The sequence below is a fragment of the Hypomesus nipponensis genome, chromosome 15 (genome assembly GCF_054491055.1).
Source record: "Hypomesus nipponensis isolate SF chromosome 15, ASM5449105v1, whole genome shotgun sequence".
NCBI lineage: Eukaryota > Metazoa > Chordata > Actinopteri > Osmeriformes > Osmeridae > Hypomesus > Hypomesus nipponensis.
Window position 1 is genome coordinate 19,245,850 of NC_140375.1, and position 12,960 is coordinate 19,258,809.

Below are 12,960 nucleotides of genomic sequence, written 5' to 3' on the forward strand. Positions count from 1 at the left end.
AAGTTATTTTGGTGGATGGTAAACCTGTTTAGATTTGCTCCTAGTGGTTAACTTTGAAATAAATGAGTGGTGTATAAGTTATTTTTCTAGTTTGTGCTTGCTGGCAATACCCCTAGGTTAATCTATACAGGAGACAGTGGGATTTTTGAAGTGTGTCAATAAAGTTGCCAGTTCTTTCGCCAATTAGTTAAGTAGATTTACCCATCGTCATTATCAAACGTGCAAAAAATCTTGCGGGTTGGTTACCCTTTTAATTTACCTCTAAAGAAACTTGTGAGAAATACAACATTCACGTCCAAATCGAACATTTAATATCTAAGTCTTCTGTCTAGCCTAGCGCGAGAGAAGAAGCCAAGCTATGCATCTTGAGAACAACGTTTACTCGAACTTCTGGAGAGGAGAATACTTAACGCTGGCGAAAGGGAGGAGGTGCTGGAGAAGTTTCCCATGAAGAAAGACAAGGCCCGGGAAATCTTCAACATGTACCTGAGAAAAGGGGAAACTCCTGCGAGGCCATGTATGGTCTGCTGAAGGAACTGGAACTCTTCCAAAAAACTCAGTTCCGACTTGAAAGTCAAATCTGTCCTGCTCTTAAAGAAAGAAAAATATAATGGCCTCAGTTATTTAAAAACGCTGTCCCACCCACATTAGATAACAAACTTGCGTCCCTTATTCAGAGAAATACATTGTGGCACCGAACATTTAGAGACATCACTGCCATATCCAGACAGATGCTCTTGAACACTGTAAGACTGATTAACACAGTAGAGTCTCCTACAACACTGAAAACAGGCTGCACAGGAAACTGGAATTCACAAGAAACAATAAACGTGTTGTTTTTGTGTGTGTGTACATGTATAGATGTGTTTCGCATGTGTATGTGTGAGTGTGTGACTGTGGATGTGTGTATGTGTGAGTGTGTGACTGTGGATGTGTGTATGTGTGTGTGTGTGACTGTGGATGTGTGTATGTGTGTGTGTGTGACTACAGATGTGTGTTTGACGTAGAAAGATCTAGTCTGAGCATGCTTCAGGCTAATGTCCCACCCACTGTGGAAGCTATCACAACCACTAAGACCACAATGCAAATTAGGATCAGGATTTTCTTCTGCAGAACAAGTTTGATCTAGCCTGGCTGCCAGCTCAACTTAGCCCCGCCCACAAAAAATGTTTTTAGTCGGGAAGTTGTGTCTGGGGAACCTGGGTTGGAGCTGTTCGACCAATCAAATTGTCAGGGCGGGCTTTATACGATGATGGACAGATGATCAACAGTAATGTATTCAACCACGTCACCAAAGACCGCTTGGGTTGAACTTGTTTTCAACAAACAACATATTACGTTGCTCTGATTGGTTGTAGGTCTATCCAATTGAGCAAAGAGGCATTTGTTTTACGAGTTCGGTTGAAACACGCCCCGTAGTCACAGCCGAACGGAGAGTTATCAGACTCATATTCTGACTAGAATTATGAGTATGACAACGTCAGGCTGAGTTAGATTATGAGTGCAGAGGAAGTTAGATCATTAGTTCCCAGGCAGCATGAGAAGAAGAAGAAACCCATGTTAAAGAACAAGCAGTTAGAAACTGCACACCATCTATGACAGATCTGGCTTGCTACAGTCTGCAATGCCAAACATCCTCTTTTACTTTGAATTATACAGTTTGGTCCACATGACAAATAAAATAAAAAAAACATATATTCTATAGTCTTTATATCGATGTGTAAAAAATGTCAAAATGCCAGCATTCCACAAACATGCAAATCACCTGACAGACTGACAGGAAGTGACACCAGCAGCACTAACACAACAAACCCCATCTCCCAGTAACTACATTTAGTCATTTAGCAGACGCTCTTATCCAGAGCGACTTGCAGTAAGTACAGGGACATTCTCCCTGCCAGGAATCGAACCAGCAACCTTCTGATTAATAGCCCGACTCCCTAACCGCTCAGCCATCTGACCCGTACTAGTAACTAGTTCCAAGCTCTGTCAGAGCCGAGCAGAGCATGTCTATGTGGTGTAGCGTGGTTTGCTCGTTTAAGATTAGTAATACTTAATTTCTAATAAAGTATAGTAGTTCTTGGGGGCACCACCTCTGATTCGTGAAAGGGACAGAGGAAACCTTGTTTAATAATATCGAATAATAGCACTCGTAATAATCAGTCTAATCTTAAGTAGTAAATTCTATGAAAGTAAAGCAGATCATATAACGTGAGAGATAAGCGAGTATTATACACAATGATTTATTTAAGGGAATGTAATTATAGTGAACACATACCAGACAAGTTATGGGTTAGTTGGGCTAAAGCAGTACAGTAGGCCTAAATTCTAATGAGAGCGCGCTACACAATGGTTGCGTAGAGCGCGTGTGGAGGGGAGGGGGAGAAGTTGAGGAAGAGGTAGAGATACGAAGAGGCTTCTATAGTAACAATGGACGATCGATGGAAACTGACCTAACGATGATTAAGTCAAATCATTTGTAGAATACAATCAAACATCAACAATTCAATCACAACATGCCAATATGTCACAAGTAAGAAATATTGCAAATCGCAGTTACTTTTGTCGGTTTGAAGAACGGAGTCAAATGGTTCGTTATGTCCAACGAACAGAATCGGAATCTCTCGTCAAAGTTCCGGGCGCTCAGTGAAGGTGCAGGTTAAGAGGAATAGGTTAGAGAGTGACGCGTTCACCCACAAGTTTATCCTACGAACAAGCGGGGGTGATTGTACGTTTGGGGGTTAAATACCCCAAAGAACAGGGGGTCATCCCTGTGAAGGTGACCTCTCTCATTGGTCAGTTACTTCCACCTGGGCGTTGTCCTGGGACCTGCCCAGAGGTGTGAAGTGGCTGATAGTTTTGAGTTCCATTATCTCAAATGTCCATGGAATGCTCAAACTTCAGAATATAACAATACAACGTTCATAACTGGTTTTGTTAGTATGATACAATTATTTTGATACCAAGATTGACTGATTTAACTATACCTGAAGGGAAGTTATAATCAAACATCAATTAACAACGTTCTAGGTAAATGAGACAAACACATTCTAACACATCGACTACTGTCCTTGAATTAGTGTCCATGAGCCATGTAGTCCTTTAGAAAATGTTTGTAAGTCCACACAAGAAAGTTCCTTCAAGTAATCCCCTTTGTTCTGACAATGTGAGACCATGGTCTCTGTTCCTGACCCCATGCTGGGTCAGGAATTTGAAGCTCCTACTCTGGGAGATAAGGACAAAAGGGGAAGGACCCTTCCCTTGTCGGGGGTAGGGGAAGGTGTGGATGGTACCATGCTTTGTCTGTGGACTCTCTGCTACAGTGGCATCTTTGAAGGTGTCTGGTAAACACAGGCTGTTTCTCGATCCTGACCACCAAAGGTTAGATATGTTAGAACCATGCACTTTTGATCCTTGATCTTCTGCTGTATTGTCAACATGCACTACTAAGGAGATGTGTGGCTCAGTGTGAGATCAGGCAGGACTCCCCTCAGACTGGTCCTCGTCTGTGGTGGAGCCCCCTGGAGGCCTGGAGGGGTCAGGGCACCTAACTGAGCCCCACAGCCAGGGAGATGATGAGGATCAGGGAGATGAAGATGCACACCAAAATCAGGATCATCTTCTGATGAGGGGATGGGGGGAAGGGAAGATGGAGGGAGGGGGTGAATGAATGTCTGACTGGGAGGGAGAGAGAGAGAGACAGGTAGAGACAGGGAGAGAGAGAGAAGCAGTAGATAAAAAAGTGGAGGGTGCATGGGGAGGGGGCAGGTGGGGGGTGGAGGGTGCATGGGGAGGGGGCAGGTGGGGAGTGGAGGGTGCATGGGGAGGGGGCAGGTGGGGGGTGGAGGGTGCATGGGGAGAGGTGCGACATGGAGGGGCTGAGGAACAATGGAGAAGGAAGGATGAAGGAAACACAGAGGAAGGAAGGAAGGAAGGGAAGAAGGAAGGAAGGAAGGAAGGAAGGAAAGAAAGAAAAAAAGAAGGAAGGAAGGAAGGGAGGGAGGAAGGAAGGGAGGGGAGAGAAGGGAGAGTCATGAGTGTGTGTTAGCGTCTCACCCGCTTGCTGCCTTTCTGTATCTTGGTGGCCTGGCTGGTGTTCTCCCTGGCCTGCTCCACATAGTCCTGCGCCCCCAGAACACTGTGCTCTATGCTGTCCACCAGCGCCCCCTAGACACACACACACACACTGTCACACACACACACCATCACACACACACCACACACACACCACACACCACACCACACACACACCTCTAACACCCAGACAGTCACCTGGTTCTCCACCAGCATGGCCATGTTCAGGAACATGTCGTGCAGCTCCCTGATGCTGCCCTCCAGCTTGATAATCTCTGTGTGCCTCGTCTCTATCTCACTCAGAGCCTGGGAGTCCATCACCATCTGAGGAGGGAGGGAGGGAGGCAGGGAGGGAGGGAGGGATGGGGGGAGGCAGGGAGGGAGAGAGGGGGAAGGAGGGAGGGAGGAAGGGATGGGGGGAGGGAGGGAGGGAGAGAGGGGGAAGGAGGGAGGGAGGGATGGGGGGAGGGAGGGAGAGAGGGGGAAGGAGGGAGGGAGGGATGGAGGGAGGGAGGGAGGGGGGAGGGAGAGAGGGGGAAGGAGGGAGGGAGGGAGGGAGGGAGGGAGGGAGGGAGGGAGGGAGGGAGGGAGGGAGGGAGGGAGGGAGGGAGGGAGGGAGGGAGGGAGGGAGGGAGGGAGGGAGGGAGGGAGGGGGGAAGGAGGGAGGGAGGGAGGGAGGGAGGGAGGGGGAAGGAGGGAGGGAGGGAGGGAGGGGGAAGGAGGGAGGGAGGGAGGGAGGGGGAAGGAGGGAGGGAGGGAGGGAGGGGGAAGGAGGGAGGGAGGGAAGGAGGGAGGGAGGGAGGGAGGGGTATGAAAGTTACAAAGAGAGTAGGACAAGGGAGAGAGAGAGGATGCGTGTGGAACTCACTCCTGAGGTGAAGATCCCTGGGCTGTTGCTCTCCAGCATGCTCTCTAACTCCTCGCTGGTGGTGTTCCTCCCAGCTACACACACACGCACACATGCACACACCCACACACACACACACGCACGTGCACACATATACACACACAGTCAGAAGCACTCACGGCACACACAGAATATGTGTTCACTATGTAAAGGCATCACATTCATGTTGTCCAACACACACTGGCAGAAAAATTACTGATATTGTGTGTAAACTCATCCTCCACTGGTCTGTGGAGATCCATCAACTAGGAGCTTTGTGTCAGGAGCTTTTTCTCCCTCCCTCCCTCCCTCCCTCCCTCCCTCCCTCCCTCCCTCCCTCCCTCCCTCACTGATCTCCAGCTGTCTCTGGATGCGTCCCTTGCAGCGCTCCCGGTAGTCACACTGCACGGCGTTGTACTCTGACATCACCTCCACAAACTTCCAGGACAGCGTGGAGTGCTGCAGGGACACACACAGACCATGTCAGCAAGACCTCACTTCCTGTCTACACAGTATGTCATTACATCAGGTGTCAGGGAGTCAGGTGGCTGAGCGGCGAGGGAATTGGATTCCCGGCTGTGTCAAATGACGTTGTGTCCTTGGGCAAGGCACTTCACCCTACTTGCCTCGGGGTAATGTCCCTGTACTTACTGTAAGTCGCGCTGGATAAGAGCATCTACTAAATTACTAAATGTAGATGTAAATTATATATCTCTTTCTTACACTTTTTATCCCTCTCTCCCACACCCCCCACCCCCTCCATCCCTAACCTCCCATTACCCCTCTCCCCCCTTCCTCCCTTCCTCCCTTCACTCCCCTATCCCTTCCTCCTCCCCCTCCCTCCCTCACCTGTGTCTTGCGTATCCTCAAGTGTGCAGAAGATTGGCTCTGACCCTCTTCCTGCTCGATGCTCTGCTGGATACCTGGGGACGCACACACACACTCAGACAATTTAACAGTCAAATCTTTAGATGTCTAGGTTGCTATCAGGCTGGGAAAAGTGCTTCTCAACAACATGACCTACCTTGCCTTTAAAGAGAGTGAATAACAACATTTTAATTTACTCAAGAAGGCACAAATAACTACATTTTTCCTCCATCTATGCTGCTGAGCATGTTCCAGGTCAGTAGGTAGCTCAACACTTCCTCTAACGATCCCTTGTCCTGGCACACTGTCCCTCTCTCCATCTGTCTTTATCTCTCCATCTCTCTCTCCATCTGTCTTTATCTCTCCATCTCTCTCTCCATCTGTCTTCATCTCTCCATCTCTCTCTCTCCATCTGTCTTTATCTATCTCTCCATCTCACTCTCTCCATCTGTCTTTATCTCTCCATCTCTCTCTCCATCTGTCTTTATCTATCTCTCCATCTCTCTCTATCTGTCTTTATCTATCTCTCCCTCTCTCTCTCCGCCAGCCAGACCTCCATGTCACAGGAGGACACTGCACTGTGGGAGTCAGGATCCACACAGTATGCACACACATGCAATAGCACAGCATCATACATCAGCATTGTCATACACAGACCTGAATTTGAGTCCTGACATAGATACATAGAGATAAAGACAGAGAGATGGGGATAGGGAGAAAGAAGAGATGGTGAGATGGAGAGGGAGAGAGAGATGGCATGGGAGTGCACACGTACAGAGGTAAAGACAGATGGAGAGAGAGAGAGATGGCACGGGAGTGCACACGTACAGAGGTAAAGACAGATGGAGAGAGAGAGAGATGGCACGGGAGTGCACACGTACAGAGGGAAAGACAAATGGAGAGAGAGAGAGATGGCATGGGAGTGCACACGTACAGAGGGAAAGACAGATGGAGAGAGAGAGAGATGGAGAGAGAGAGATAGATAAAGACAGATGGAGGGACAGAGAGATGTAGAGAGAGAGAGATAAAGACAGATGGAGAGAGAGCGATAGCGTGGTCCACTCACTCTTTAACTTGGAGTGGACTTTATTGGCAAACTTCTTTATATCCGCTATCAGGTCCTCCAGCTCTACCTTCGTCTCTGGAGCAGGAGAGAGAGCAGGAGAGAGAGAGAGCAGCAGAGAGAAAAGCAGAGAGAAAGCAGGAGAGAGAGAGGAGGGAGAAAGCAGGAGAGAGGAGAGAAAGTAATTTTATATATATTTCCAGATATTTTTCCGATATCTGAAAAAATGTAGAGTTAATTGAAAACGACACAGAGCTTGATAAAAACTAGAAATTAGGGATATCTCTGGGTGATGGGCCTACTGCAAGCCTTGCCGCTAGATATGTCTCTCAATGCCACAACCTAAGGGACAGTGAACCAACCCTGTACAACTGTTAAAACCTTTCTGTATATTAACATGCATTTATGTGTTACTATTACTCTTACTATGCTACTGTTATATTGTACTGCCATATTATTATTGTTATACTCCCCATAAATGTTGTGATATATATGTTAAAATTCAACATGGACTGCTTCGGCAAAACTGCTCAACCCGAACTGTCATGCCAATAAAGCATTTTGAACTGAGAGAGACGAGAGAGAGAGAGAGAGAGAGAGAGAGAGAGAGAGAGAGAGAGAGAGAGAGAGAGAGAGAGAAAGCAGAAGAGAGAAAGCAGGGGAGAGAGTCAGCTGGTCATGAGACTAAATAACCGACAAACTCCTAACATTGTCCGATCTCAGATCAGCACTGTTTCACAATCACATATCAGAGTAAACCAAATTGTTCAACAAACCAAAAAAGCCTATCTGGAACATTGGAACAACCAAACCAAAACACAAGACAAACTAAGTTGCTATCGGGCTCTAAACAGAAATTTTGAAATTGGCTTAATATCTTTACACTGTCAAAAATACAAAACAGAGACAGATCCTGACTAAATACAGGATCAGTGACCACAGTCTAGCCATTGAAAAAGGCAGACACAAAAAAACTTGGTTACCAAAAGAATTTTCTTTCTGCCAACATTACAGACATACCAGACAGCATTTCTTGAATACATTTGAAACCCTTATACCATCGTTCACCACACTGTCTGATGATGAAAAGATGAAAGTGCTCTTTGGGGAGGGACACAGCCCCCCCATCTGGACGATTTCTTAAAGAGTGCCATGAAATCAGGGAAAACCTGAATGTAGTGTGACCAGCCTTGACATTTTATTTGTAATATGTGTTGTCTATCTCAATGTAGCTATTTACTTAGGTTTTGATTTTTTTGTTTTGATTTGATGTTTTCTGTTCTTGACACTTTGTTGTTACCACATGTTCCGGACAATACTGACTGTCGATCCTTCTGTTGTTTTTGAATGTTGTTGTTAATGTCTGTTGTTGTGCCTCTTCCTTTGGCAATACGGTTGTAATGACTGTCATGCTAATAAAGCTAAATTGAATTGAATTGAGAGGAGAGAGAGAGGAGAGAGAGAGCGGTAGAGAGAAGAGGAGAGAGAGAGGAGGAGAGAGAGAGAGGAAAGAGAGAGGAGAGAGAAAGGAGAGAGAAAGCAGGAGAGAGAGAGAGAGACAGAGAGAGAGAGAGAGAGAGAGAGAGAGAGAGAGAGAGAGCGACAGAGAGCGACAGAGAGCGACAGAGAGCGACAGAGAGAGACAGAGAGAGACAGAGAGAGAGACAGAGCGAGACAAAGCGAGACAGAGAGAGCGACAGAGAGATCCAAACAGAGAGACAGAGACAGTTGTTGGAATGTATTCACTGTGTGTTTGCTTAGTATATTGATCGTCCAGAGTCCTTGGTGGGGTTAGGGTCCAAGCACACACACACACTAATGTAACAGTGAGAACGCCAACCCTAACCAGCTCCAGTCTGGACACACACACAGATTTTACACTACGCCTTGAAGCTGTGAAATGCTCTAAATTAGGAGCAAAACTTCCTCAGACACACGCTCACAATGTGAAACAGGGAGGGAGTCACACACATACACACTCTCTCTCACACACACACACTCTCTCTCACACACACACACTCTCTCACACTCTCTCTATCTCACACACTACTGTGGGAGCAAACAGCAGCCATCTTGCAGCCTTCTAATAGGAAGTTATGCAGCTTGGTGCACATTAGTGTTGTTATTGTCTGATCTGTCTTCATTAGGGTTGTTTCATTAACAAACACAATGCCAAGACCCTCAGGCGGTACTGCTGAAGTACACACACACACACGTGTGTGGATGTGTGTGTGTGTGTAGATGTGTTTTCACTGAGAAACACGGAGGGAGACTGCACTTTAACTCAAGAAAGGAAGTGTGGGTTCTGACATGGAGGCTCTGCCTTCAGTAAAAAGGAGCCATTACTACTACCTGTTGGACCTCACATCATATTAAGACATAAATACAAAAAGACACTAAAGACATGCAGCGCATTCACCAGGAATCCTTTTTGACACAGACAATTTAGAACATCTCCCTCACATATGTATGGCCAATGGGTGATCAGGAATGGCTTTATTCTCAGTCATGTCGACATCGCTAACACCTTCTTTCTCATCCAAAATGAAACTTTTTTCAATTGTTCAACCTTTTGAAACTTTTTTTTCAAACCCATTTTGTATATATTTTCTCTATACTTTTTCTTGAAAATATTTTTTCTAAACTTTTTTTTTTCTTTCAGTTTTAACTTTCTAAACTTTTTTTCCACACACAACACTACACAAAAATGTTTATAGTTTTTAACCTTTTTTTCAAAAATATTTTCCACAACCTCTCAAAACTTGTATTTCAAACAAAACACAAAAAGGTTTTTAGTTAAGTACGTAATCTACTTAAGTACAGTAACAAAGTATTTGTACTTTGTTACTTCCCATCTCTGCAGTTCACCCAGGGTAAAGCCAGGCAGGTTTACCAGCCAACATGAACACTGTTTCATTATTCACACAGAAGACAAGGCCATGTGAGAGTGTGTTCGTGTGAGAGTGTGTGTGGGTGAGAGTGAGACACACACACACACACACACACTCACCGCTATCTTTAGAGACACACTAGATAGAAATATTTATAGATAAGAGACAGACAGACTTACTCACACTTTAACTCCCTCTCTAACACTCCCTCCCTCCCTCCCTCCCTCCCTCCCTCCCTCCCTCCCTCCCTCCCTCCCTCCCTCCCTCCCTCCCTCCCTCCCTCCCTCCCTCCCTCCCTCCCTCCCTCCCTCCCTCCCTCCCTCCCTCCCTCCCTCCCTCTCACCCTCTCACCCTCTCACCCTCCCTCCCTCCCTCCTTCCCTCCCTCCCTCCCTCCCTCCCTCCCTCCCTCCCTCCCTCCCTCCCTCCCTCCCTCCCTCCCTCCCTCCCTCCCTCCCTACCTCCCACCCTCCCTACCTCTCACCCTCCCACCCCACCTCCCTCCCTCTTTCTCACCCTCCCTCCCCACCTCCCTCCCCACCTCCCTCCCTCCCTCTCACCCTCATCAGGGTTGGGTGAGGCCAGGATAGCGCTGTGTTTCCTCTTCACCTCCTCCACCTTCTCAGCCAGGCAGTCGATACACACCCGGATCTCCTCCACCTGGGGGGGGGGGGGACAGAGAGGAGAGGAGAGAAGGAATGAGAAGGGGAGGAGGATAGAGGAAAGAGAGAGAGGGAAGGAGAGAAGGAGAAACAGAAGGGCAAAATCGAAATAAGTTAAGAAGAAACTACCCTCTACCCTCCCTCCCCTCCCCAGCTAGTTGAGGGGGTTATTTGCATTGTTAGAATGTTCTGTTTAATCAGTATGACTGATTTTGCTTCCTCCTTCTCTCCTTTTCTCCTTCTCTCCTTCACTCCCTCCTTCCCTCCCTTTTGTGGATGTCAGCCTGGCAGCCCCTCCTCATCCACCAGACTGCATGTACCTGTCAGGGTTTTACATCAGAAGTTCCTGCCACATCTGACATTTACTCACTTAGCTGATGCCTGTTACCAAAGTGACATGAGGCTGAGAGGAGGACAATGAGAGGAAGGTAAGAGGAGAGTGAGGAAGAGGAGAAGAAAGGAATGAAAGGAGATAAGTGGAAGCGTAGGAGAGGAGAATGAGAAGAGGAGAGAAGATCTCACCTGTTCGAAGAACTGTTCCATAAAGGCCTTGTCCATCCCCATCACAGTCTCCTCCTCCTCCTCCTCCTTCCCCTGTCACACACACACACACACATAGATGAAGAGCAACAAGCTATGCCACTAGAACAGTTTAGCTGTTATTTCATCAGGACCAAGGGACAGAGAATTTGTACTTAGCGTTATACATCAATGTACCACACACACACTCACATACACAATTGAATCTCTTTTGCCTCATAATCTCTTAATGATAGCAGGAGATTCAGTATATGTATTCACCTAAATCAAAAGATGACTGCTTTATAAACAACAAGTACTAGTCACCGTTACAGACAGAAGATGTCAGACAAACACGATTCTCTAGGAGAGCCGTTATCCTGTCAGGGCTGTGGAGAGGAGAGAGCTTCTCTAAAATTCCCACTCTCCCCCTCTTCCACCACTCTCCCCCTCTTCCACCACTCTCCCCCTCTTCCACCACTCTCCCCCAGCCTCCTCTCTACTCCTCCACCTTCCCAACCCTCCGCCTCCCACCCAGAGAGAGAGAGAGAGAGAGAGAGAGAGAGAGAGAGAGAGAGAGAGAGAGAGAGAGAGAGAGAAAATTAACTCACATGGGAACTGAGTATGGAGGAAGATGGTCATTAGCATACAGTAGAATGTTGCTTTATGAGTGTATAAGGGTACATACTGGTACTTAGTTTAAAAGGAACCTGCGCTCTGAGACACGCACACCTGCCAGGGCTCAGGTGATTACACAGCATAACCCCTTCTTGTTGATTCTGGAGAAGAGGAGGGAGGAGGAGAGGGAGGAGGGGGAGAGGCTGGGGGAGCGATGAGGAGGAGAGGGAGGAGGGGGAAAGGCTGGAGGAGCGATGAGGAGGAGAGGGAGGAGGGGGAGAGGCTGGAGGAGCGATGAGGAGGAGAGGGAGGAGGAGGATTGAAGTGTGTCCCCGGTTCCAGATCAAACAGAACCTCACTACAGCAGAATTAAGAAGTATTCAGACTGTGGTGTCTTTGGCAGAGAACATAGTTTAGGGGGGGGAAGTGTGCTACAGCTTACTGCCAACATCACCTCTCCCACTCACTCTTCAAGAATATAACAGGCCACCCGCGTGAATGAAGAGCTAGCTGTTCGTTGTAGTAGCTGGTAGTGGTCGTGCTTGGCAAGTCAAAGGAAGCGTGTTCGAGACCAGCGAGTGGCGAGCATCAGCCCGTATACCTCTGAAGGAGCGTGTCCAAATCTGTTACACTGGCCTACATCCCTCCATAACTGGTATTCAAGTTTACGATGAGCAAATCAGTAAGCGCGTGGTTTTAGACCTCACACCAGATCACCGTATTAACTTTCACTTTATTAGTATTATGGATAACCCGTAGTGACTGGATATTTACTGGCAAATATCCGACAAGGTTACCATGAACGATGGTACCATGAACGATGGCAGGCCTACGTTTGAATGAAAACACTACACGTTTTTGCATATTTTCTCAATCTCAACTGTTTCTCAACTTGGCATTAATAGTCCACCTCGTCGGCAATTCTTCTTTTGAGACGAGGCCAGTAAGAAAATAAGCAAACATTTGGAAGGTCGCTTGCTTTGAAACAGCAGAATAGTTTAGCCTTTAAAACACTACTCACCTGTCTTAGTTCGTGCGTACGATCTTTCATGATTACGGGGACACCTGTGTCTTGTGAAATAAGACCAAGTTCTTCTTTGATTTATAATCTTTTTTTCTCAGCAATAAATTCATGAAAGGGCGGCGACGCGAGGTTGTAGAGCGCGCGTCTATCGGCTTGATCGCGAGCTGCAGATCTACCCTGGGTAGAGGGGGGACAGTTGGGTGACGCGCATGGAATGTGAGGCGACAACATAAGTCAACGACGGATACACATATTTATAGTTTTAATAAAATGTATCACCCCGTGATTAGGATAAATACTCATTGGAGAATCGTTCTAAAGCCCAAATTAGTCGGGATGGAGGTGGTGTTTTGTGTG

General features: G+C 47.1%; 1 protein-coding gene across 3 annotated transcripts; it reads right to left on the reverse strand.

Moving 5' to 3' along the window:
- Positions 1–27: 27 nt before the first annotated feature.
- Positions 28–12,751, reverse strand: stx1a (syntaxin 1A (brain)). Of its 3 annotated transcripts, none has more exons than XM_084673757.1 (10): positions 12,601–12,751; positions 10,965–11,036; positions 10,341–10,440; positions 6,894–6,968; positions 5,810–5,883; positions 5,311–5,419; positions 4,943–5,016; positions 4,273–4,398; positions 4,057–4,167; positions 28–1,107 (listed from the first exon to the last, which is right to left on the reverse strand). In XM_084673757.1, the coding sequence occupies exons 1-10, from the start codon at positions 12,628–12,630 to the stop codon at positions 1,030–1,032; spliced, it is 849 nt and encodes a 282-aa protein (XP_084529883.1). In that variant the 5' UTR covers positions 12,631–12,751; the 3' UTR covers positions 28–1,029. The 3 variants fall into 3 exon arrangements, with proteins under 3 accessions (XP_084529883.1, XP_084529882.1, XP_084529881.1); XM_084673756.1 differs by lacking the exon at positions 28–1,107 and adding an exon at positions 1,694–3,622; XM_084673755.1 differs by lacking the exon at positions 28–1,107 and adding an exon at positions 1,694–3,622 and having other exon boundaries at positions 4,252–4,398.
- Positions 12,752–12,960: the final 209 nt, after the last annotated feature.